The following is a 25,247-nucleotide window of genomic DNA, read 5'->3' on the forward strand; positions in this document are numbered from 1 at the left end:
AGAGTGGATGGTCTAAGAAAGTTATGTGTTCAAGCTCATGGTCGTTTCACCACCCATTTAATATCAATTGTCATTTATAGGGTCTTATTCATATTTCAAGCCCATAATAAAGAGGGTGTTAAATGATATATAATTAAATTTTCTGTATCTACTAGTATAAACAATAATATGAATAAAATAACGAAAAGAAAAAAAAAAAAGGAAAAATTTTCCCTTTCCACTATTTTTTCACTAGCTTCACGAGTCAAATCATGTTGACAAAATTAACACAAATGGACTTTCTACTTTATAAATCTAGATTACCTCCATAATTGGAGCCTATATTCAAGGATTTTCAAAATACAATCCACATACACACGTGGCTAATTCTGATTGGCTGGGATACTCGCATTGACCGGAACTTGACTACACACGACCGCAGAGTACCACTACCGCCATTTTCCATGTCCAAATTCCCTCTCTCTCTCCTCACGGCCAAAATTAGGTGAAAAGCAAAGTAACTCTCTCTCTCTCTCTCTAAAAGCTCTCTCTCTATTACCATATTACTACCACAACCACTATTGTTCTATCTACCTAATCCAATACAAAATCAAAAAAAGGAGAAATTTGTGCGAAAAAATTTGTTTGAAGGGAACAAAATTGGAGGTTTGTTGTCAGTTTCATCACACTTCCCATCAATCCAATCGGAGGAGGTCAGAAATGGAGGGAAATTTGGAGTTGAATTGAGGTGGTGATTGGTTTTGTGTTACGGTGCTCTGCTTTCATGTCTATATTCAAATCTTAGCCCTAGGGATCAGTTTTCTTTTGCTTTTGTTGTTGGATCTCACTGATTCATTGCTAGAGCTGCTCTCTGATCTGGCATTGTCATCTTGTCTGCGGCAATCGATGCTTGATGTGTTTAGAGAAGTGAGGTTAGCTATCGGACTGGTTTTTTCGGTGAATGTCGAACGGTTTGAGTGATTTTGTTACTTGCATTGGCTGTGCCTTCGATGCCGTAGCTTCAGAGGGAATCGGTGAGAATGTCTGCTTCCTTGGCGGCTTTTGAGCGTCCCCGAGCTGGGTCTTCGAATACGGTAATTTTGTTTTGGATTTGAAGTATGCCGAGAGTTGATTTTGAGAGCAATTTTTTCTCTAAATGTACTGACTCCGTATGTTAGAAAATGTTTTCATTAGTTTCGGAAAAATGTACTAGGAGGATCATAGGTTCAATCCCGTAGAAATTAATAACTTTCGGAGTATACTATATTAGGTCTGGAATTGAAGAAGCGAAGGAACTCAACCATTTAGCTTTTTCAAACTAACTAATTTTAGTAAGTGAGTTAAGCAAATATTTAGATCAAATTAGAATTCCTGTAGTGGATTTTGAACTAATTTTTTTTAGTTGTCTAATAGTCGTGGATTATTCAAACCTGCCTTCAGCTCTTTTATCAATACATCTCTCAGTTTAGTTTTGTTAGCTTGCTCAATATTTGGGTTTGAATTATAAAATTTGGAGTTCAAACGGTACCCAATTGCATGGAAACGACCAATTCATTCAACCATCGAAGTTCCAGTCTTCAATTCGTAATTTTGAAGATGCTTTTGTCTTTTTCCCCCCATTTTATTTTCTTCGAACGAATTGGCTATGGCTTCTTGAGCCCTATACATGGCCTCATGAATATGATTTCTTATCGAAGTGGCTGCGGAGGTTTCTCCCAAAGTTGACATGTCTTTCGCATAGTAATATCTGGAGCAAGTATGTTTTGGCTTCTAACGGTCTGAGATTTCACATCTCAAGTTCAAGCCGCCCCTGATTTACATTGGAAAGTGTTGGAATTTGTGTAATCCGAATGTTACTTTCACAGGGGAATGATATAGAAGTTCAAGTATTGTGAGATATCTGGTGGGGATTCCTTATTTGCATGTGAGCTACCCTACTATGCATTGTATAACTTACCAAGGGAAAACTACTGCAACATAAAACCAAAAAGCAGAAGGTGAAACTTAAAATTTTAGAAAATATTTATGATTGGGAGATTCAGGAGTGGGCTTCTCTATCTAATCTGTTTGAGGTTTCTTCAAAGCATTCAACCAGATTGCAGGGTGCAGAGAGCTGGCAGCAAGACTAAGTTTAGTTATTTCTTTCGGATATGAAACCGAGGTTTCATAGAGAAAAATGAAAGAATACAAGTGACAAACAGCCCTGCACAAAGGGCCAAACTGAAACAAAAGGACTCCAATCTTTTATCCAGCTTTAAATGACTAGGCACATTCTTGTTCTATAGCAAGTCGTCGAAATTCATTATGCCAATTGAAGTGGGGTACCAATGCCCAAAAAGAAAAAGCACCTACTACAAGGGACATGGTGAGCATAAGATCGAGGGAGCTCTTATAAGGCGAGTGAATAAGGTCCGAAACCCAATATGAAAACTTTCCTTTGAACTCTTTTTAGAGTATTTTATGACTCTTTCAGCAACCTATTTTGCTCTCCACATTAGGGTGGCCGGTGCCTGAAGCATATCTTCATGGAACTTCTCTAGGAACTTATGTTGTAATTCTGGCTGTCTTTCACGTGAGATGGTTTGCTCCAGAGAATTTTGGAGAGTTTTTGTCTTGAATGCTCATTGCCCATGCCCATAACTCTAAAGAAAGCCTAAAAGTTCATGAGTGAGAATTGTTGCAGCCTCATTTCGAGTTATTTGGATACAAAGAAACCAAAGGGTTTTTTGATGTTTTCCTCAACCTCACAAGTAATAGACAATCTTGGATTTTCGTGTTACTTGGTGATGGTTTTTCTAGAGGTTTTTTTTGTAATCATTCTTCAAAGAACTATTTTTGTAATCTTTTTTTTTTTTTTGGGATAAGAAACATTTTGTTGATGAATGAAATAATCTAAATCTTCATTTTGAAAGCATTGATCTCTATATTGAGAAAGAACTACTTGAAGTAAAACTCTCCAACATCGACAATCGAGGAGAGCTCTACAAAACTTGAAACCGAAAGAAGAAGTGACGTTGTATGAATAGACACAGGATGTTACTCCAAAGCTTTTATAAAGGGCTAAAGTGCAAACACAAGCAAGTATGGTCCTCATCCAATTGGATGTCGGGTAGGGTCAAAGGCACTTCTAGGAATTTGTGGAAAGAGATTTCCTTGGAGCTCCCCTCTTTCTCTGAGTTGATTCAGTGTGTGGTGGGTGATGGGTTGGGGACTTATTTCTGGGAGGATATATGGTTTGGGGACCGCCCCTTTGTAATAGATTCCCGCATCTTTATCACCTTTTTGCTTAGAAAAATTGTTTTGTTGATCTTGGGGAGTTCTTTTTGTTCTTTGTTTTGTTGTGGCCCTCCTTTCTTTATTGGGGGATGTTGTGGTTGGGCAAGGGAGAAAGGACTTTTGTTGTTAGAGTGTATTAACCCTTTTGCACTAAAGTGTGTAGAGAAGCCAGAATCAAAAGGGAAAGGGTTATGATCCTACTAGAAGTCTAGAATGTAACTCTACCAATGCTATTTCCTTGGTCCTATTGAGAAGGTGGTAAAATATTGAAAAATCAAAAGGCATAGAGAGATGGGACTTGCAATCCCTATTCCCACTTCCCATCCCCAATTGAAATGTGAATCCCTTCCATGTTCGGGGAAAATTGACACCTCTAAAAACACATACTTAGCATAAACTTCTTAAGCTCCGCCCGATATCTTAACTTTGCCCACACCCTTTGAACTCATTTTAGCAATAGATCATATTTCTTGTTTATTTTTCTTTGGTATGAAATTGAGCTTTCACGATTCAAATGAAAGAATGTATAAGGGCATACAAAAGAACTAGCTAGAATGAGCGTAACCAATATCACATCTATTTGAGTCTCAGTTTCAATAAAAAAAATCTATTTGAGTCTCACTTTGGATCTCATTTGACCTACTTGGAATAACCTAAGCTTTCAAATTCGTAAGATGCAATTGAATAAATGAAAAGCCAAGCTTTCATTAGGAAAAGTGAAAGAATATACAAGCGGATACGAAAAAACCACCCCCACAAAAAGGAGTCCCAATACTAACTAAGAAACAAACTTCAATCTAGGAGAATAAAACTTAACTGATAATTAAAAAAAAGAAAAAAGGAAAAGGCATTAAGTTAATGATCATTGGCTTCTTATCTAAGGCTTTGCTTATGACCTGTCTTGTAGACTGCATGTTCACTTCATCTAAGTTGCGATTTTTGAAAAGAAGCATATTTGTGGTCCTGTTAGATGACCTTTGAGTTTTCAATGCACAACACCTGATATTGTTGTTCTTGTGAAAGACCCAATGACAAATTATGGGAAAGATGCAGCTTCATGCTCGAGGAATATTTTCTTTCAGTTGATTGATTCAAGACCCTGCATTTGGTGTAATTTAGCATCCATTACTCAGCTTTGTTTCTAAACTGTGCATTAATTTGGCAGGTTTTCAAGAGTGGCCCGCTTTTTATATCATCCAAAGGTTGGAGCTCCTTTTCTTCCCCGTCACTTGAAATTTTTATCTTCACTAGGGCTTCTCGGGAGTTTATTATAATTTTGTACTAGACATGTCTGTCAACTATACATATAAGCAAGTAACTATTTGAGACATTTTTTCTTTGTGCACCATTGTAAATGAAGTTACATCATGAATTAAAAGTTATGTTTCCCGTTTCATGTATACTTTCCTTTTGTTAAATATATAATCAGACTTTTTGATTGATTTGTTAGGGTGTGGTGTTATCCATGACAGTCCCTTACTAGTAGTTTCTGTTCATATTTTTTGGGGTAAGAAAAACGAATTTCATTATCAGAGAGGAATACAAAAGGGGTAGATGAGTGCCCCCCATCAAGCCAAGGGGATTACGTAAAGGTTTCCCAATTGGCAAAATATAAAATTCTTATTTTTGCATTTATGGATATTTGCATCTTTTATATGTAGACCTCTTGATGTGGTATAGTTCTCCATATCTTATTCTTAATTGACTTGAGTTTTCCTCCAGGCTGTAGTAAATTAAGGGTTGGAATATTTAGCTATTATGGACCTCTTTGGTGTAATAATCTATGCAGTGCTTCAGACACAATATAGGAACACATGCTAGCATTTTCAACCTACCGTATCTTCCACCATGTTTCCCTTCATTTTAAACCTCTGAAACTTTTCATTATTGTACTTGTGCTAATGCTCAAGTCTTCAAATATAGGGTTTATTTTTAATAGTTAGTTCATTCACTTGGTCTCAAAGTATTGTTTCCAAAATTTTCCTGCAGCACCTATGATGCTAAACTTGCTTGTTTATTTCTGTTGGAAAGGGTCTAACGTCCATCTCAGTGTTTTTGCTAATGCTCTTATATTTGTTCAGGACTAGGGTGGAAATCTTGGAAGAAGCGCTGGTTCATCCTTACACGCACTTCCCTAGTATTCTTTAAAAATGATCCTGTTAGTATAGTTAAAATTTCCTAGTTCTTTCTTCCTTCCTTATTTTTAATTTTATCTATCGTTTTGGTATTTCGGATAATCACGTTATGACTTGTTTCCTTTCCATCCATTCTATTTTGGATGATCATGATAGGGCATGTTTTGGGTTAGAGAAACATTATGAATTATTCTGCATAATCATGTAATAACATGATAAATTTTGTATACCAGTTTGTGAAGTTAGAGATTTCAGCTCAATCAGTTTGGTAATAAACATGAACAAAACTCGTCGATCCAGAGAATTTAGTTAGCCAGTTCCTTAAGATAGAGATTTCTCTTTGTGCTGGTAATTAACATTTTGAGTCAGATGATTGAAAGGACACTGTGGTTGGCATGTCGCAAAATCTTTGAGTTCACAAAAGGCCACTGTGGTTGGCATGTCGCAAAATCTTTGAGTTCACAAAAGGCCACAAGGGTCTGTTCAGACCTCCATTAGCTAACATCATGTAATTATCTAGTATGGACAACCAATTGTACAACCTTTTCAAAGTTTGAAGCTGCCTCTATTTTTGAAGATGGATATTGCGAAACGAAATGTACTTATGGGTATCAACTTGAGTCAACAAAGGATTAGTAAATTGATTGCTTTTCTTGATTGTGTTGTTAGTCATAGCCTGTGACTCGGTTGGATGTCCTGTCTGGTGGAAACTATAGATCTTCTAAGCTATGGACATTTGTTTAGGAAAAGATCTCGGAAAAACCGATATGGAATGATTGCCTTACAGAGATGGTCAAGTAGTTGATCTCATTTGGCATCCTGCTCTATTACATGTCCAACTTCCTCCTACTATGAAAAATGGCATTGAATGTGGAAAGAGAAGTAAGGATCTTCCTACTGTTAGCAACCGATGAAGGGAAATCTAAACACCACGTTAGATGAGACATTGTCTCTCTTCCTTGAGACAGTGGTGGCTTGGACTTGGTAATCTTCAGAAGATTTTCCATTTTGTACTTTAGATGTCCCTTCAAGCGACATCCCACATATTTTTGCTTAACATCCGCTATAAATGTCGATTCTTATATAAGATCCATTCACTTTTTAACTGTGTTAATTTTAAATGTAGATAACGATGTAGCATGATTGATTTATATAACTGAAATATCTTTCTTTTTTTTTTGTATTTAGAGTGCACTTCCTCAAAGAGGGGGTGAAGTAAATCTTACTTTGGGGGGCATAGACTTGAATAATTCAGGGAGGTAAGTTGTTCTATATGAATGTGAATTTTTAAATTTTATTAGCTGTTATTGAACTTAAGCATGCAATTTCGTTCATATAGTGTTGTTGTTAGAGAGGATAAGAAGCTCTTGACTGTATTGTTTCCTGATGGTCGTGATGGACGAGCTTTCACTCTCAAGGTACTCTAAGGCTATATCATATATGCAAAGAATATTTTGATTTCTAGAATTTTTTATTAATCTGAGCTTTCTGTTCCTGTGCCTTACACATAAAAAAGGCTGAGACCTCAGATGATCTGTTTGAATGGAAAACTGCGCTTGAACAAGCCCTTGCACAAGCACCAAGTGCTGCCCTTGTCATGGGACATAATGGGATTTTTCGGAGTGACACTAGTGACAAAATTGACAGCTCTTTCCACCCATGTTTGTATTCTGCTATCATTTTGCAATTACTTGTTCGTTATGATGCTTGATTCCTTTCTGAATGCTCGGAGTAGGGATATGTGTGGTATACTTGCTTGCTTGATCCATCAATGATCCATTAATTATATCCAGGGAGAGATAAGCGTCCTGTTAAATCTTTGGTGGTGGGAAGACCTATTTTACTTGCATTGGAAGATATTGACGGAGGTCCATCTTTCCTTGAGAAAGCACTTCGGTTTCTTGAAACATTTGGTAAGAAGTTATATTAAAATTATGATGAAATCATTGCTATTCTCACTTGGTTCCTTTTATATTTATTTTATTTTATTTTTATTTTGTAGATTTGTTATATCAATTCATAGTGAATTCAAACTTTCATATAGCAATGATAGCTGTTCTTATTTCTGATTATTAACAGTAATAGTTTGAGTTTTAATACTCTTTTATCTCAAAATGCTTCAAGAAAGCATGATTTGGTGCTATAATTTTGTGCCCATCTAACATCAGGATTGAGCTATACAGCTATTTGGACAATTTTATTGCTTTTGGCCAAGAATGAGACTAAAAATTCAGAATTGATTCCAAAATCATTATCTCCGACCAAATTCTTGCACACTATTGTACACGAATGGTTAAAGTGTTGAGCATAGTCCTGAAAAGCCATTTCACTTTTATCTTTTCTTTTTATCTTATAGGAAGCATAATAGTAAATAGTACTCTAAACCACATCCCATGCACCCTTTACACCCCGAGAAACCCTCGTATTTTGTTGAGCTAGATACTCCAAAAAATGATAAAGAAATTGGCCTGTCACAAAAGCTTCCCAATCTTGCATAAAGGATCGTGTAGAACCTCTTCAATCAGAGTCCTACACGAGGAACCTAAATTATTCTAAAGGAACTCCCAAATGAAAAAACCCAAATCATTCCAGAGGAACTCCGATAGCTCAACCAAATGTTTACAGCAAAATAACATCTGAGAAAATCTGAATGGGATCCTCTGTGGCCTATTGGCGCAGTGCAGCACACCCATGTGGGCTGAGCATCAAAGAACCTGTGAAGAAAGTTAGAGGTGTCAATTCCCCTAGGAAGAAACATTAGAAGGATGCACTGCAAAAGAACTTCAAATGTTGCACCAATATTTATAGCTGTAGAATAACACCAAAAATATGATCGAGACCATATAAGGAGGCCTACTGCACAACATACATCAACGTGGGCCAGCACCAAGAGTCATTTTCAAATAATCAAAATGATGAATTTGATGAGTTAGGCCTGTGTATTAACATATTGCTTTTCATTTATTTAACAATTTTCAGGCCAGCCAAACAATAATCTACAAAATGAGATACAAAATGAGACATGGAGAATTGGAGTTACAATAAGTATAGAATGAGACATTCTTGGTCGATTCTGATGCATGATGATATGCAAACTTGGTGTTAGAAGTATGATAAGGTTGGAATGCCTTTCCTTATTTTATTAACAGTAGGGAAGATTTTGAGAGCTTCCCTTCTCTCCCATCAGTCTCAAAATATGAGAACTGATACAAAATTGCCAATGACTCTCATGGCCTCAATGACCCTTACAAATAGCTCCCATTCGGCCCCTCTCTCTCTCTTTTCTGTTTTTCCTCCTCTAACTAACAATATTCCATAGCCCTTATATTCTCTCAATATTTTCCTAACTTACTTATTTTCTCACTTTTTTTCTTCTTTCATATACTTTGGTTATTAAGGGTCTATCAAAGTATTGTGCTCCTATCGATATCTCGGAGGCGCAAGGGGCTTTTGTGGCTGGAAGGTAAATTTTGGATCAAGCCCTGATAGCTAATGAGGCGATAGAGGACTATAGAGCTTGTAAGAAGGAAAGGTTGCTATTTAAAATTGATTTTGAAGAAGCTTATGACTATGTTGACTGGAATTTCTTGGATAAGATTTTAGAGAGGAAAGGTTTTTGGTTATAAGTGGCGTACGTGGATGTGGGGTTGCGTGAGGAATGTGAACTATTCCTTTCTCATCAGTGGGAGCCCTAAAGGTAAAGTGAGGGCTTCGAGAGATCTCGGCAAGGGGATCCTCTTTCCCCTTTTCTCTTTCTCCTTATTGTGGATGTCTTAAGTAGGTTGGTGAGTAAATGTGTTGAAGGTGGTAACATTGAGCCTTTGAAGTGGGCAAGGGTAGGGTGGTCCTTTCCCATCTTCAGTTTGCAGATGATACCCTCTTCTTTTGCTCTGGAAGTGATAACTTGTTTCTCTTGCTAAATCATGTTCTCGCCTTTTTAAAGGAGATGTCGAGTCTGAAGATCAACAGGGGTAGGTGTTGCGTCTTGGGTATCAATTGTGAGGAGGACAAGATTAAAAGGTGGGTGGAGTGGATTGGGTGCGAGGTGGGGAGCCTTCCCTTTTCTTACCTAGCCCTTCCTCTTGGGAATAATCTGAAGAATGTCTCCTTATGGGATCTTGTGATGGATAAATTTCTTAGTAGGCTGGCTTTTTGGAAAAAAGGTTTCTTTTCTAAAGCGGGCCATCCTACTTTAATTAAGTTTGTCTTGAGTGGTATTTTGGTTTATTACTTTTCTTTCTTTAGAGCCCTGGGCGAGATGTGCAGGTATTTGGAAAGATTGGTGTGATTTCCTTTGGGAAGGGTTTGATGAAGGTAAAGGAAACGGATCGCACCTTATTAGATGGGAGGTTTGAAAAACCGGTTTCTTTGGGGGGTTTGGAAATTGGGAATCTTAGGGATCGTAACAAAGCCCTTTTAGCCAAGTGGCTGTGGCGCTTTTCTGCTGAGCCCAATTCTCTTTGGCGTAGGATTATTGCTAGTAAGCATGGTCCTCATATTTATGAGTGGTTGGATAGAGGGATCGAAGGCACCTACCAAAATCTTTGGAAGGATATCTCGAAAGAGCTCCCTGACTTTACTTGTCTGGTTCGGTGTGTGGTGGGGGAAGGGAGAGAGACATATTTTTGGGTAGATCTCTGGATGGAGGAGAGACCTCTCTGTGGGTTATTTCCCCAGTTATATCACCTGTCTTCTTTTAAAAACCATTTTGTGACAAATTTTCTTGTTTGAAATGGGAGCTCATGTGCTTTTTCCTTTGGGTTTTGTCGGGCTCTTTCTAATAGAGAGACGATGGACGTGACGACTCTTTTTTCTCTTCTTGAGAGTCATCCCTTTTGTCGTGGGAGGGGAGATGTGAGAGTTTGGAGCCCTAATCCTTTAGAAGGGTTCTCATACAAGTCCTTGTTTCGGTGTTTGGTTAACCCCTCTCCTCTTCGCGAGTCTGTCTTTTCATCGTTATGGAGGATCAAGGTTCCTGGAAAGGTGCAGTTATTTACTTGGCAGGTTCTTCATGGCTGTCTTAATACGTTGGATAGGCTTGTAAGGAAGATGCTGTTAATGGTTGGGCCTTTTTGCTGTATTTTTTGTCGGAAGGCGGAGGAAGACTTGGATCATATTCTTTGGCATTGTGATTTCGCGAGCTATGTTTGGGATTCTTTTTTCCAGGCATTTGGCATGTTGAGTGTCCGACACAGAGATGTTAGAGATATGATTGAGGAGTTCCTCCTTAATCTGTCGTTTGGGGAGAGAGGCTGGTTTCTTTGATGTGCTTGTGTTTGTGCTATTATTTGGGTGTTTTGGGGTGAGGAATAGTAGGGTGTTTAGAGAGGTTGAAAGGGATGCCAAAGACATTTGGTCTCTTGTTCGGTTTCCATGTATCTCATTGGCCTTCGATTTTGAAGGCTTTTTGTAACTATCCTTCAGACTTGATTTTGTATAGTTGGGGTCCCTTCTTGTAGTGGGAGGCCCCCTTCTTTTATGGACTTGGTTTTTTGGATGTCCGTGTATTCTTTCGTTTTTCTCAATGAAAGTTATTTTCATAAAAAAAAATGATATAATTAAATTTACCTTAACCCATCAACTTAAACTTTTGGGTTGATTGATAATATGACATGGTACAAAAGTAAGAAGTATGTTTGAACTCCTATAATCTCATTTTCTCTCTAATTAATATTGGTTTCTACTTGTTAGACCTTTTACAAATTTTTAAGCCCACAAATGTGGGGAACTAATATTATTGAATTTACTATAACCCATCAGCCTAAATTTTTTGGTTGATTGTTGATTTAACACTTGGTATTCACATTTTATATTGTCAATTCAACTTTATTACTTTGAACTTCTCTTTAGGCACCAAGGTAGAAGGGATTTTGCGGCAATCTGCAGATGTTGAAGAGGTAGACCGTAGAGTTCAGGAATATGAACAAGGTATTATTTAAATGTTTCTAATTAATGAGAGAGAGGATAAGTGTACACCTTTCAAAAAAAAAAAAAAGTTAATGAGGGAGAGGATTACTAAACCAAAAGTTATGCGGAATGATTCATTTGCTATCAAATAGATGCATGCCAAGTTGGAACACATGCCCTAATTTGCTTTGTTTTTTCTAGGCAAGACAGAGTTTGGTTCTGATGAGGATGCTCATGTCATTGGTGATTGTATTAAGGTACTTTCCTTTATTATATCAATGATACGTCGATATTTTATTTTTTATTTATATGTACAATCTTAACTTCTTAATGAGTAATTTGAAATGTAGCATATTCTACGAGAGCTTCCATCATCACCAGTCCCAGCTTCGTGCTGCACTGCATTGCTTGAGGCTTATAGTAAGTTTGCTAACCCCATTATTATAATTCATTGAAACCCCTTACGTCTGTGAAAGAAAAAACATGGTGGTGCTAATCATAGGTTGTGGATAAAATGTGAGAGTATTCATCGTTTAATTAGGTTGTGGATATAATGTGAGAATTCATCATTTAAAGTAGAGGATAATCTAACAAATCATCTTAAAATCAGGGATGATCACTTTTTGGCTTATTTTGTTTTATAAAATGTAAATGGATTAGCATTGATCATTTGAATTATTGTTCTTATTGTTTAAGAAATTGATCGAAAAGAGGCGCGGATCAATGCCATGCGATCATCTATATTGGAGACTTTTCCTGAACCAAACCGACGTTTGTTACAAAGGTTAGAAGTTAATCTGTAATTGCTTTTCTTTCATAGTAAGCTTTTCTAACTTTTGTTGTGACATATTCATATTGCAAAAAGTTTTTATATAAAAATAATCATATTGCAAATAGCACTGATGAAGAGAAGGCCTTCATTTCTAGGTCTATCAATTGGTCGATCATCACTTTCTCCTTGGTTATTATAATCTTAATTTAGGGCACATCTCTTACGGAGGATTTGGCATGTAATAATGGAAATTGGTTTAAGAACAGAATAGAATAGTTGCTTTAAAAGACGTTCATGTATTCAATTTGTAAAGCCTGAAATGAATGTATGTTTCGGGTTGGTGTGCATTTTAAGTTAATAGGATAATCTCTAAACATATAAATGCTCTAGTACACGTATTATTTCGCAAATGATTTCTCTCAGGCCTCAACTCTAAATGTCTTCACTGGCCTCCTTTTCCCTTCTTCCTACATTTTTTCATGTCCTGCATCATCCTTATTAATATTTGTAATTTTAATTATTTATTTTACATTTTCTCTTGTTTTTTATTGTGTTAATCTGCATCCTTTAAATAAGCGAAATTAAAGGTCACACTTGATAACAATACGTGTAAATAGTTGATCTTATAGAATGTAATAACATTCTTGCATTTTATGATAGCTCCAAGCTACTTGCAGAGGAGCTTGCTTTTGTAAGAATGATATCTCACTTATGGTTTGTCACTTGTTGGAGTCATCTCGTTCCCTTTAGTTTGGGCTCAGGATATATACATGTACTAATTAGGTTTTTTTTCCTTTAATTTTTTTTCTCAATCAAAGCTTGTTTTTCCATTAAAATTTGGTTATTTATTTCTATAGCTGTAAGCTTTCCGTATTCTTGGTACTTTATTAGGCTCTCTCGAATCATCTATCTTTGAATAGCGTTATAAATTTTGTAACTTTCTATCATTGTTGCATTTCCCAACATGTCAATTTGATGTTCTCATTCTCTATCCAGAGTTTTAAAGATGATGCATACCATCTCTTCTCATGCTCACGAGAATCGGATGACTCCATCTGCTGTTGCTGCTTGCATGGCACCTTTGCTGTTACGACCTTTATTAGCTGGGGAATGTGAGTTGGAAGATGAATTTGATGTAAGTGGTGATAACTCTGCTCAGTTGCTGGCTGCTGCCAATGCGGCCAATAATGCTCAAGCAATTGTTACAACACTTTTGGAGGAGTTTGAGAATATTTTTGATGTAAGATACTTGCCTTCTAAGAATTTTCTTCTTGTTTGATAAAGGACGCATGTTAGTTTTGTTTTTGAAAGATTTAATGGTAACTTGGTCCCTTAACGAGCTTGAAGCTCATCATATGAAATAATTTCATCCAAGTTGGAAGAAAATATCCACCCTTTTTTCCTTCCCGTTTTGTATTCTCCTTTTTTGTTTCAGTTTCTTCTGGGATGGGCTGTATTCCTCGCTTGTATATCCTTCCATATAGAGTTTCTCATAAAAAAAGAATCTTCAATGCATAATCTTTTCGTTCTAGTAGAGGGAAAACAAACATGTTAGTGGTTGGATAACAATATTGAAAAGCAGTCTAATTATCTATTAGTTGCATTTCAAAATTTTTTGTTCTATGATTTCGAATGTCGTTTGTTTTTGTGATCTATTTCCAGGATGAGAATCTACACAGATGCTCAATTTCAGCAGATTCTCAGATAGAAAATAGTGGAAGTGACGATTCCACTGATGATGATAATCTTGATGTGAAAGGAAATGGCTTTCACAATGTGGAAAATGGGGTTGATCCAGACACAGATGACGATCCTGAGCGGGTTCTTAGTGGAAAATTGAGTGAAAGTAGTGGCTATGCTGGAAGTGATCTTTATGACTATAAGGTTCTCTGTGTGTGTGTGTGTGAATGTATGCGCATGGAGCATGCACTATCTGTCTTCACATTCATTTATTTTTGAAACATTGTGCATTTTTATTGGTTAAATTTTCCTTAATTTTTATTTATTTATTTATTTTATTTTTCAGAAACAGAGGCATATTATTAATCTTATAAAGGGTTACAAAAATAAAACCAAGAGAAATACGAATCTCCCTCGTCTGGAGGCAGGGATACATAGGAAGCACCATACATTGAATTGGAAAAAAAAACATTTACTTGAAATTTATAGCATTTACCGTTGCAATCAACTATCCTAATTTCTAATTTCTTTTCTTGGTTGGATTTCTGATCTTCAAATTCTTTGTTATGTTCTGTTATGTTTTTTCATTTTCATTCTTCTTCTTTGTTACTATTTTTTTAAAAATCTGTTTTAGAAGAGTTTGTATCCCTTGAACATTAATTCATTAATTCTTTTTATATCATTGTGAAGTTGTTTCTTGTTAAAAAAAAAAAAAGTTCATGAACTTTTTTTTTGTTTCCTATAGAAAAAACAATGGAAAATGCATCCAGTAGAAGAGAATTCAACTCTTACTACAATCAACAATCTTATTAGTGAAGCTCTTATTAAAAAAGAACAATCTTATTGGTGAAGCTTCAAATGGTACTCTTAATGATAGGGAGAAGGAAGTTGAATCTGCTAAAGCATGACTGGAATAATAGTTTTCTTAAGTAGAGGGATTCTTACTGAGCTCTTTTGGTCAATGATTTATTAGCAGCTTTATGGCCTTCAATAATGTAAGATCTCAATAGTGTTGCACTTTCTCAAGTTAATTCGCTGCTTCAGTTTTATCCATAAATGCATATTACTCTCTCTAACGAAAGACTGGTATTAGTTACTGTACTTATCATCTATTAATATTAAGTTGAATTCACACGATATAAAATCGGTGGAACTTTGTGCTGTTCTTTGTCAGGACTATTTGCTTCTCTTCCTTGAATAACTATCCTTGTTGACAAATGAAATGCTAAATAACATGCACTAATTTCTGTACATGAACAGGCTTTTGGAGGTGATGACTCGGAGGTTGGATCCCCAGGAGAAAATCATGATATAGCTCAGAGTTCAAATTCATGTTTTGATCATCATAAGAACTCTGATACCAATGTCCAACTGATTGGGGACCAAAGCAAACAAAAGAAAGGACATGTAAACTCTTTGACTGAGATGGAAACTCCAAATATTTCACCTGCCGGCGAATCTTATCGTTCAATGGGAGAAATTTTGAATTCAATGGATCCAGGAAATGAGTCAAGTTCTGCGAAGCCAGTTGGTAAAGTTTCAAGCTCTAATATTAATGCTAAGAGAACAACTTTCTGGGGAAGGAGCAATGTAAGTTTTCATTTTTTCAGTTGAAGAATATTAGAGTAGAAGTGAAACTATTCTCTCCTTTTCCGTCTTAAAAATTTACAAGAATATATGCATAAATAGATTGCTGCCATGAAATCCTTAAAAGCTAACCTAAAACCAGGTTAGGAAATACAATCTAAACGGAGGAATTAGACGTAATGGACAAGGAAAGAAACTTATGTCAAGGACTTAGTCGTGGAAAATTAAACTGACAATAGTCCACTGAGAATATTTACCTTTTGGCACTCCCCCTCACGCTCGTTCAAAGGTATCTACCATTACTAATGTCGGTGAATCTTTTTAAAGATATTTCCATCAAGAAATCCAAAGATGTTTCGTCTTCTAAGTTTCTTAACATTCACTGTTTTTAGTTTATGTAAATATTGATCTTCTAAGTTTCTTAACATTCACTGTTTTTGTGTTTATATATATATATATATATATATATTACAAAAACTTCTGAAGGGGAAAGCCTGTACTAGAGTCTGTCAAAGATAGCTACAAAAATGTCTCTAGCTGACCTTTAGATCACTGAGACTATAATTTGTGGAAGGATTAACATTTTAGTATGCACTGTCATTAGATAACTATCACTTTGCATCTGCTTATACTTATAGCATCAATCAAACTCCTTCCATATCCTCTCTAAAATAGCCTAGTACTTTGGTAGGTTTAGGTGTCCCTATGGGTTCCTATACTTCTTTATCTACCCTTCTCCAATCACGAAGTTGAAATTCTTGTTTGTAGTTCCCTGTCCAAGTATTAATTGGTTTATGGGCTCTTGTAGGATAAAGCCGTTCAAGTAGCGAGCCAGAGTAACACCTGTATCATATTCATTTTTGCCAATAGATCAAAGGTTTTCTGGTAGTATGCTATAGTTTGGCGTGTATCATTTTTGTAAACCAAACAAAAGTGAACTAACCAATGGTTTTATAAGTGCTTAAACCAAAGAAAATCAAGAGAGTAGGAAAACTGAAGTAAATCAGTTGGTATGGACCAATTCCATTCAGTTGGTCAGTCTTCATGAACTCACGATTTTTTTTTCCTGGAGAAGGAAAGAAAAATTTCGTTGATGAATAAAATTGATCCCCCTATGCGAGCTACAAGAAAGAGGTCCAATTGCTTAGTAAAGTAGAGAGGAAACAGAAATACTGTATCCTATTTTAAAGGGTTGTGAACGTTCACACTAATCTAAAGCATTAAAAAGAGTAAGCTCAAAGAAACCCTAGAAAAAAGAAGTGCAAGTGCTGTTGAATATTGCCCGTTCCTTTCACACCAAAGAGACTAAAAGGAGTGAGGCCAGCCAAAAGGTTTTCGTGTTTCCTTTGAAAGGATGGCCCACCAAAATCAAGGATAACAGATCGAAAATGTTTCTAGGCAAAGCAATACACCATCCGAAAGCTGTTAGAACAGCATTCCAATATCGTGTAGCATAAGAGCTAAAGGGTGTGAATGTTCACACTAATCTAAAGCATTAAAATGAGCCCATTGAGCACTTGCCAGAACAATACCACATGATCCATGCATTTGAACCATCATGAATCATTATCCAAAGAAAAGAAAGATAACTTTTTTGGTCAAATTGTGCTTCTGGATGACCTTACCCTCCGCTTGGGAAGGATGATTAGATCCCACAAATGCCCAAGGAGTCCGAACACATCAGAAGCTAACTGCCATATGGAATGTGAGAATAGAGAAATTACTCCCTTTCTGGGGAGGTTGAGGATTTCAGAGATTTGACATACAAATGCTGAGGTCTTAGGTTAGAATCTCCCTTCGAGCTTTTTGAGATATAATGTGGAGAGATGTGCGGTATTTTCAGAGGATTAGGATTTGATGAGGTGCTGCTGCCCACCTAGAGATACAGTTAACAAAACAAACAAACTGGTGTTATTCTTCCATTTTTCTTGATAAAAACTTGATTTCTCATAAAAAAGAAAGAAAGAGAAAGGGAAAATTAACGCCCTGAACTAATAATCGTATCAATCTAAACACAAAACTGTTCATAAGTGTATCAAACTACACCCTCCAAATTTCATTCGATCAATATCGTGAGAAACTTATAATTTAAGTCAATTAAACCCCTAAATTTTTATAAATCATTCAATTTAGACCCTTCATTATGATTACCCTTGAAAATCATCTATGCATTAATTCTCAAACATGTGTAGACTTCTTCACATGACGATTTTTACCAAATGGACAATTCGAGTAAATGCATGGATGGTTTGAAGGAAATCTCGTCTGAGAGTCTAAATTGATTCATTTATAAAAATTTAGGAGTTTAATTGATACAACTATAAGTTTCACATGAGGTTTTTCTAAACGGAACATAATGGAAGGTGTAAATAGACACTCTTACTAAAGAACAGAGTTTAAATTGATACAATTATTAGTTCGAGGTTTAAATTGATACAATCCGTAAAGTTTAAGGGTATAATTGATATTTTTCCAAAGAAAAAAGGAAGCAAACCATACTGCTAGGACAAAGATTATTTGTTGTGCTTAATCACTGATGCTGGCAATCTCATAAAAAAAAAAAAGGATCACTGATATTGACAAGTGTTATTAATACAGGCACTCTTGTGCTATAGTCTGGACCTTAAAAAAAATTTCTTTGCTCGTTAAATCAAAAATTGATCTTCTTGATTTTATTTGGTGCAGGCCAGAAAGACACCCTCTATTGAGTCAGTTGATTCTTCTGGAGAAGAAGAGTAAGATGTTCATTGGCTTTTTGCTTAATATATGAAATATGTTAGTGTGTTGTGATCTATTTGAGCTCAATCTGAAAACACACGTGCATATTAGCTCATCATATAACTATATAAGTTATATGATGAGCTAATTAGCAGGTTAAATTCATTATATGTTTCAAGTTTTCTTTGTAACTGAAGATGGATAAATTCTGTTATTGTTATGGAAGATGTGAGGATTGGCATGTTAAAGCTGTGTAGGACTTGTTTTGCAATTTCCACCTTTTGGACCTTTGGTTAAAATGAAACAGAAAAAATGATTAGATGACAAGAATTTCACGTTGAGGCCGATATGAACCTAGCTCAACTGACATAAAGCTTATACTCTCGACTTTGGGGTCAAAATTTCGATTCCCCCATTCCATATATTGTCAAACTAGATTTACATGTTCAGAATAACTGGGACAGAATAGCTACGTTTCTTATTTTCTTTTTGGCTGTATGACCCTTCATTGGGAAAAGGGACGTCCTGCCCATTTGTTCCTTGGGTTGTTTGTTGGTGAATGAGATGCTTGATCATTTCCATATGAAATAGAAAATAAATAAAAATATATAAAAACTCCTTTTGGTTGTATACGTTCCTTTTAGGGTAGTTCGAGTTGTACATTGGTCACTTGTTGGACACGTGTTAAAATGATAAGTATAGATCTTTGAAGGAAGATGATGTACTCGGTTCTGTCTTAACCAAAGGGCTTTATTGTATTTTCCCAGGAATGTCTTATTTTAGTTGGTTGTTTATTTGTTTTACTGGTGTTTGAAGGTCTTTCGGGTGGATTGGTTTTTATTCATTTGTTGGTTAGTTGGGATTCTGGTCTGTTGGTTAGTTAGGGTCGTTTGGAATTGAATAAAATATCTCACTCTTGGTCTACACTAGAAGACAATTGAACAATTGAAGTTCCAGTCGAGGTCACAATATCTCCTCCACATTCATTACCATAACTGCACAAAGTTTCCCTAATTGACTTTTTGCCACAATGCAAAGTTAACTCTGTGATAATTCCAAATTGGCTTGTTCTTTACAACTTGCCTCTGCTGCTTAATGAAACAAAGTATTTTTTCAAAAAAATTACTTTTTGTATTTTTTTTTTAAGAACTCTTTCATACTTTTGGATGGTTCCATGGGTCTTTCTCCTCCCCTTCGAATGCTACTTCACCATGAACTGAACTTTTCCCTGAAGACAAATGCCAACTATTTTGTAGGCTTGCTATTCAGAGGCTTGAGATGACAAAAAATGACTTGCAACAGAGGATTGCCAAGGAGGTAATCAACCTCTCTAACTTTGTTATCCGAAGACCCTGTAGTTGATTATTGTATTCACTGAATATCCTTATTTTGTAGGCTAGAGGAAATGCAATTTTACAAGCCAGCTTGGAAAGAAGGAAACAAGCTTTGCATGAGCGACGGTTGGCACTTGAACAAGATGTACGTTTTCAGGGTGGTGAATGCTTGTTGCTTGAACTTCATTTTTCTATCTTTGGCATAGTTATGCTGCAATAATTAATACTATAAGACTGTTTTTTTTAAATTTTTTATGACTATTAGTATCTGAGATTTGGTTTGGTGATGGGAGTGGCGTTGGAAGTTATTTATGTGGATATAGTATCGTTTTCTCATTTTATCTTTCTATAATAAGAAACAAAACTTTTCACTGAAAGGCTCTTGTGACTTTGAATGCATACTTATTTTCTTAAATACGCTTTTGGCATTTGAATGACCATGTAGGTTTCAAGATTACAAGAGCAATTGCAAGCAGAAAGAGATCTTAGAGCTGCTTTGGAAGTTGGCCTAAGCATGTCTTCTGGACAATTTAATAATTCACGTGGCATGGATTCAAAGGTTTGTCTGCATGTTTTGTCATTTACTTTTTCTTTCACCTCCATTAGTCATTCATTCTCAAGAGGCATGATTATGCTGATGTGAAGACAAGGGCTGAGCTTGAGGAGATTGCTCTTGCTGAAGCAGATGTGGCTCGGTTAAAGCAGAAAGTTGCTGAGCTCCACCACCAGTTGAATCAGCAACGCCAACACAACTATGGTTCTTTATCTGATGCATGTGACCGATATCAACATGTTCAGAATCATGGTTCTCAACTGTGAGTTTCTGATATTATATTACCTTGTTGGTTCTTTAGTTTAAGGATAAGGATCAGGAGGTTGTTAGACAATGGTTAAACCTCTGGCTGGTTTGTGGCATCTTGCAGTTTTTTTTATTATTATATATATTTTTTAGAATATATTTTAAAATCATAAAATGAATGCTAGGGAGTACAAGAGAAAAGCCTACAAAGAGGGGCTCCAATAATGAGAAATAAGACCTAATGTGTATTTATAAAATAACTTCGTAACCAAAGTCCAAAGAGAAAGATAGAATCTAACAAAAGGACCAAACATCACTTAGAGATCTCTCCAATCCTCTGAAGATTCAATGGTTTCTTTCGCGCCAAAGACCCCACAATAAAACACATTCCAGCTTTCCACAAGAAAGCTCATTTCTCACGAAAGCACAGGTGGAGAAAGAAATTCTTCAAATTTCTCTTTATGATTGTGAGAACTAACGATTTATTTATTTATTTTGTTTATTTTTTTAAAAAATTTTAATTCACGCAGTTTAGGTCAACTTTACTGCTGTTACTTGGTTTACAGACACATCTTAGGTTTCTTTCCCTCTATGAAACAGTTCATTGTATGTCGTCTCCCCCTTCCCCTCCCATCTTCAGAAGATGGGCTGGTAACCTATCCCAGTAAAGTTCAGGGCTCTTCATGTATTAGATTTGGTTATTGAAGGCTGATGGGTGTCGTAGTGAAAAGGATTTGGCTTGTTATCCTTTAACGTTAGTTTATTATTATTATTTTTTTCAGATAGTCAAATGATTCATTGTGGACGAGTCCGATGCTTGCTTTTGGGTGGATTGGTGGGTGGGTGTTAAGCCTTTTTATGCATTAGTCCCAGAATTTTATCACTTGTCTGATAATAGGTTGCAGTTGGTTGCCTCTTTTTGTCTCTCTTAGTCATCCCCCTCTATTTGGGTTTTTGTCATCTTCTCACTAATCGAGTCTCTAGAGATGGTGGGTCTTCTTTATATTATTTTTTATTAGAGGGTTTATCCATTAGAAGGGATTTATGAGCTTGGGATCCTAATTCGTCAAATCTCTTCCGATCACATTTCTTCATATTTTCTTGGGATCCTAATTCGTTGAAGGGTATCTCTTTCTGATTGCCTTTCATCATATTTTGTTCCCGTTCTCCCGTTCGAGTGACCTAGTGTTCTCTTTCTGAAAAGTTGAAATCCCTAAGATATTGTAATTTGTCTGACAAGTTTTACATGGTAAACATTGAGGATTATATCTAGCGGTATTCTACTTTGGTTTTGCATCCACAATGGTGTATCCTTTATCGATGGTAGAGGAGGATCTTGATCATCTCATGTGGGTTTTCCAGTTTACTCATTCCCTTTGGAGTTGGTGCTTCGGATTTTTTGGGGTCGCTGTGGTGCGAAATAGGGACTATCCTTCTATGGTTGAGGATATCTTGATGAACTTCCCCTTTTGTGATAAGTAGGGGTGCAAGGAAAAACCGAAAACCTGGAAAAACCGTTTAAATCGATCGAAATTGCTTTGTCGGTTCGGGTTGAAGCTAGTCAGTTTGGCGGTTTGGGATGAAAATAAACAAACCGAAAATTATTGGGGCGGTTTCGAGTTGGGCAAGCAAATAGATTGAAAAAACTGAAAACCTGGAAAAATCGTTTAAACCGATTGAACCCGCTTTGTCAGTTCAGGTTGAAGCTAGTCAGTTTGGCGGTTTGGGATGAAAATAAACAAACCAAAAATTATTGGGTCGGTTTCGAGTTGGGCAAGCAAATAGATTGATAAAACCGATCTGGCCGTTCAATATATATCATAAACGTTAGTAGATGTTTCAAAAGGGTTTTGTCGTCGGGTTGGTGATGATGCTCTCCATAATACTCAAGGTCACAAGTTTGAATCCAAGGGAATGTGGGGTTTTATTTTATTTCGAATAAAGTTGCGTTGCGATTTCTCTTGCCCCCAGCTGTCAAGTTCCCTCGTGTGCGCACATGTGGTAACTGGTGAACCAAGAGCCGAGCCGACTAAACGCCAATCTTAGGCGGTTAAGGCGGTTCAGTCTTCTAACAAGCCCGGTTCGGCTTTGGTTCTCTGTGTATTCTTCACCGATTGAGCAGTTTGGTTCTGGTTTTCTACAAAAACCGATCCGAACCGAACCCCTTGCACCCGTAGTGATAAGAGAAGAATCTTCTGAGAGACTTGTTGTTTTGCTATCTAAGTGGAGAGTGTGGATCGAGAGAAATAATTGAACTTTTAGAGGAGTGGAGAGGTCTTTAGGGGAGGTTTGGGAGGTGGTGAGATTTAATCTGTCTTTATGGGTGTATGTCTGTCGGACTTTTTTGAATTTGAACAAGAGCTTTCAAGTAGTTGAGGACTCTTTTTGTGAGTTTGTTTGTTTTTTTTTTTTGGTCTTTGTATGTCTTTTCATATTCTTTCAATTTTTTTTGCCAATGAAAGCTCATTGTTTCTTACCATATATCTATGGTTGACATTAAATCTTTTGATAAATTTGTAGCGTTGAATAAGTAAAAATGCCACTAAATTGTTTACTCCGTGAAAAAACTTTTCTCTCAAATATTCTTACTTCCTGCAGGAGATTTCTTCAGCAAGATTTTGACTCGACCCTTGCTTTTGTTAATCATGAAAGGAAACAAAGGAATGAGGTATCTTTTTCTCATGTTACTTCCATGTCTATTGTCCTTCACTGTTAAATGAACCCTTTTTTCTTTTTGATTAGCTAGTGAATTTCATCATCTATGTTTTCTTTTATGATTAATTTATCTAATATTGTTTCTTACACAATGCTCGCATGTCGTTGCACACGGTTATCGTTCTTTTATTATATATTTTACCTTTTAAGGAATAAAATTTTGAGAAGTTTACACTTGCCGTGATGCATAATTAATTGCTAAACCATTTAGCTCTTATGCACTGGGTAGCTGTGTTGATGAGTGGATAAAATGCCTAACCATTTATGTACTTGGTTTCTAGTCTTATATATAATTCTTTGTTTTGAAACATGGATGTGTTAATAACGGTAGTCACGTATCCAGAGTATTTATTATCTGTATTATTTTAGTTCTTAATGATTTTTAACAATTGGAATTCTGATTAAAAAAACAAAGGGAAAAAGAAAATAAGACACAATTGGAAAGCTTTTCTTTAGTTGTCTTGGTAGGGAGGGGTAATCTCTACCCCTTGACCTTAAGTTGTCCTTTTGTCTTCTTTTGAATACATGTATTTGTTTTCTATAAAAGAATATACCTAGAGTTTTCTTAGCATGTGAATGTAGTATGGAAAAACTGTTTTCAGTATAAAAAGAAAGGTTAAAATGTCGTTTTAGTCCCTGTTCCATTTAGAAAGTTTAGCATTCCCTTTACAAAATTTTGAAAATATATTCACAACAGTGTTTTAGATTTTTTTTAAATGAAAATTATTATTATTATTTAACCAATGTTGATAAAAATCAATTTCAAAGGACTAAATTTAAGATTTATTTAAAATGTAATCACTAAATTTAAAATTTATTAGAAGTATAGGAGCTAAATTTTGGACAATTGAAAGTACATTGCAAAGTACAAGAACAAACTAAAATGGTATTTTGGCCCAAAAAAGAACTCAGTGGGGGGTTATATAGGTAGCCGCCGGCCCACCAGAAAGGCATTTGGATTTAGAATTTACTCTTTCCATCTCATCGGTAGACCAACTGCATGCTAGCTGGCTGTCTAGCTTTATCAGCAGATAATAGCTCAGATATATTTCCATTTCCGACTTCCACTGGGAGTAGATGATGCTCTAATTTATCTGCAACTTAGGCCCGGTCCGTTTGGTTTTTTTTTTTTTGATAATTAAGCCTATTTTCTCTCAATTTCTTATCATAGTTTGCGTATATCCTAAGTAGAAGAGTTAAATTATTAGCAAAATTCCAAAAACAAAAACAAGTTTTTAAAACTACTTTTTTAGTTTTCAAAACTTGGCTTGATTTTTTAAAACATTGGTAAAAAATAAATAACAAAGTAAGAAATAAAGAGGTAGAAAGGATGTTTATAAGCTTAGTTTTCAAAACTAAAATCCAAAATGATTACCAAACGGGTCCTTAACAATTCATTTTCTATTTTATTTGACCTTAGCCTTCCTCGTCTTATAAACTAAACTGAAATCTGTTTCTATTTTTGGTACACAGGAAGGTTTGATGGGAAGTGATTGGAGAAATATCAAAGGACAAGTATTAGGATCTGCAAATAGTAATAAACCAACTCCACGGAAGCTATTTATGGATTCATTAAGCCCAAGTGACTCAAAGAGCACCGAGGTTTCAACTAGCATTTCTGTGGACGAACTTGCTGTTGATTCTGCTTCTTTGCCTTCTACTTCAAAAGCAGGAGAGGTAAATACATCCGTCTTCTCGCCCACTTCTCGTCCCAAACACGTCCATTACTTAAAAGCTGAATCTGAATGTCTTAGGTCTAGAATATCTTTTTACATTGAAATTTAATCTTTGGTTCCAGGTTTTGGATTACACAAGACACTCAACAGTGCCTTCGTCAACATTGGTAGAATTAACGACACGCCTCGATTTCTTCAAGGAGAGACGTTCTCAGTTGATGGAGCAGCTCCATAATCTTGATTTAAATTATGGTGCATCATCCTCACAAGACTTCATCTATAAACAACCGCCATCTCCGCCATGGAAATAACAAACAACACCGAGCACAGGCAATTCTCTCTATATCCATAATTAGTTCCAATCATCCATTTGTTGTATATCCTCCTCCTACACCTATAATATAAGAAAAGTTCATTGTGTGTGCCTTTCCTATATTTAAGTTTGGTCTTTCATGGGGATGCCATCTTTAATGTCTTTTCTTCCTTTTTTCCCCTCATTCTTCTTTTTCTTTCTCCAATGAGGACTTTGGTTGGTTTTGTAATCTTCTACTTCACTTATTTTGCTTCGATTTTATTGAGGATTAGACTAAGAGAAAGTGGGTCGTGTTGTAACAATAGTAGTTTTAAGGCTTTGCCATTGAACATATATAATATATATTTAGTTCCAAA

At 36.0% G+C, this 25,247-nt stretch overlaps 1 protein-coding gene across 1 annotated transcript; it reads left to right on the forward strand.

Annotated features, from left to right (window-relative positions):
• The first annotated feature begins 470 nt into the window (after positions 1-470).
• LOC120071060 (Rho GTPase activation protein (RhoGAP) with PH domain-containing protein) lies at positions 471-25,247 on the forward strand. The gene is made up of 22 exons (XM_039023068.2): positions 471-1,073; positions 4,421-4,457; positions 5,337-5,413; positions 6,579-6,649; positions 6,730-6,808; positions 6,907-7,051; positions 7,184-7,303; positions 11,241-11,318; positions 11,499-11,554; positions 11,648-11,717; positions 11,994-12,081; positions 13,066-13,309; positions 13,732-13,953; positions 15,010-15,339; positions 18,022-18,071; positions 19,311-19,371; positions 19,450-19,533; positions 19,834-19,947; positions 20,034-20,203; positions 22,786-22,855; positions 24,376-24,579; positions 24,701-25,247. Exons 1-22 carry the CDS (start codon positions 1,020-1,022, stop codon positions 24,887-24,889), a joined length of 2,613 nt encoding a protein of 870 aa, XP_038878996.1. The 5' UTR covers positions 471-1,019; the 3' UTR covers positions 24,890-25,247.

This window comes from Benincasa hispida, chromosome 2 (assembly GCF_027475165.1).
Source record: "Benincasa hispida cultivar pf3 chromosome 2, pf3_genome.v1.1, whole genome shotgun sequence".
Taxonomy (NCBI): domain Eukaryota; kingdom Viridiplantae; phylum Streptophyta; class Magnoliopsida; order Cucurbitales; family Cucurbitaceae; genus Benincasa; species Benincasa hispida.

Excerpts from the sequence above, each read along its gene's own strand:
- LOC120071060 (XM_039023068.2), top strand. The coding sequence starts at position 1,020 with ATGTCTGCTTCCTTGGCGGCTTTTGAGCGTCCCCGAGCTGGGTCTTCG. Across the intron at positions 11,555-11,647 it reads TCATTGGTGATTGTATTAAG|CATATTCTACGAGAGCTTCC; the intron begins GTACTTTCCTTT and ends TTTGAAATGTAG. Across the intron at positions 13,310-13,731 it reads AGTTTGAGAATATTTTTGAT|GATGAGAATCTACACAGATG; the intron begins GTAAGATACTTG and ends ATCTATTTCCAG.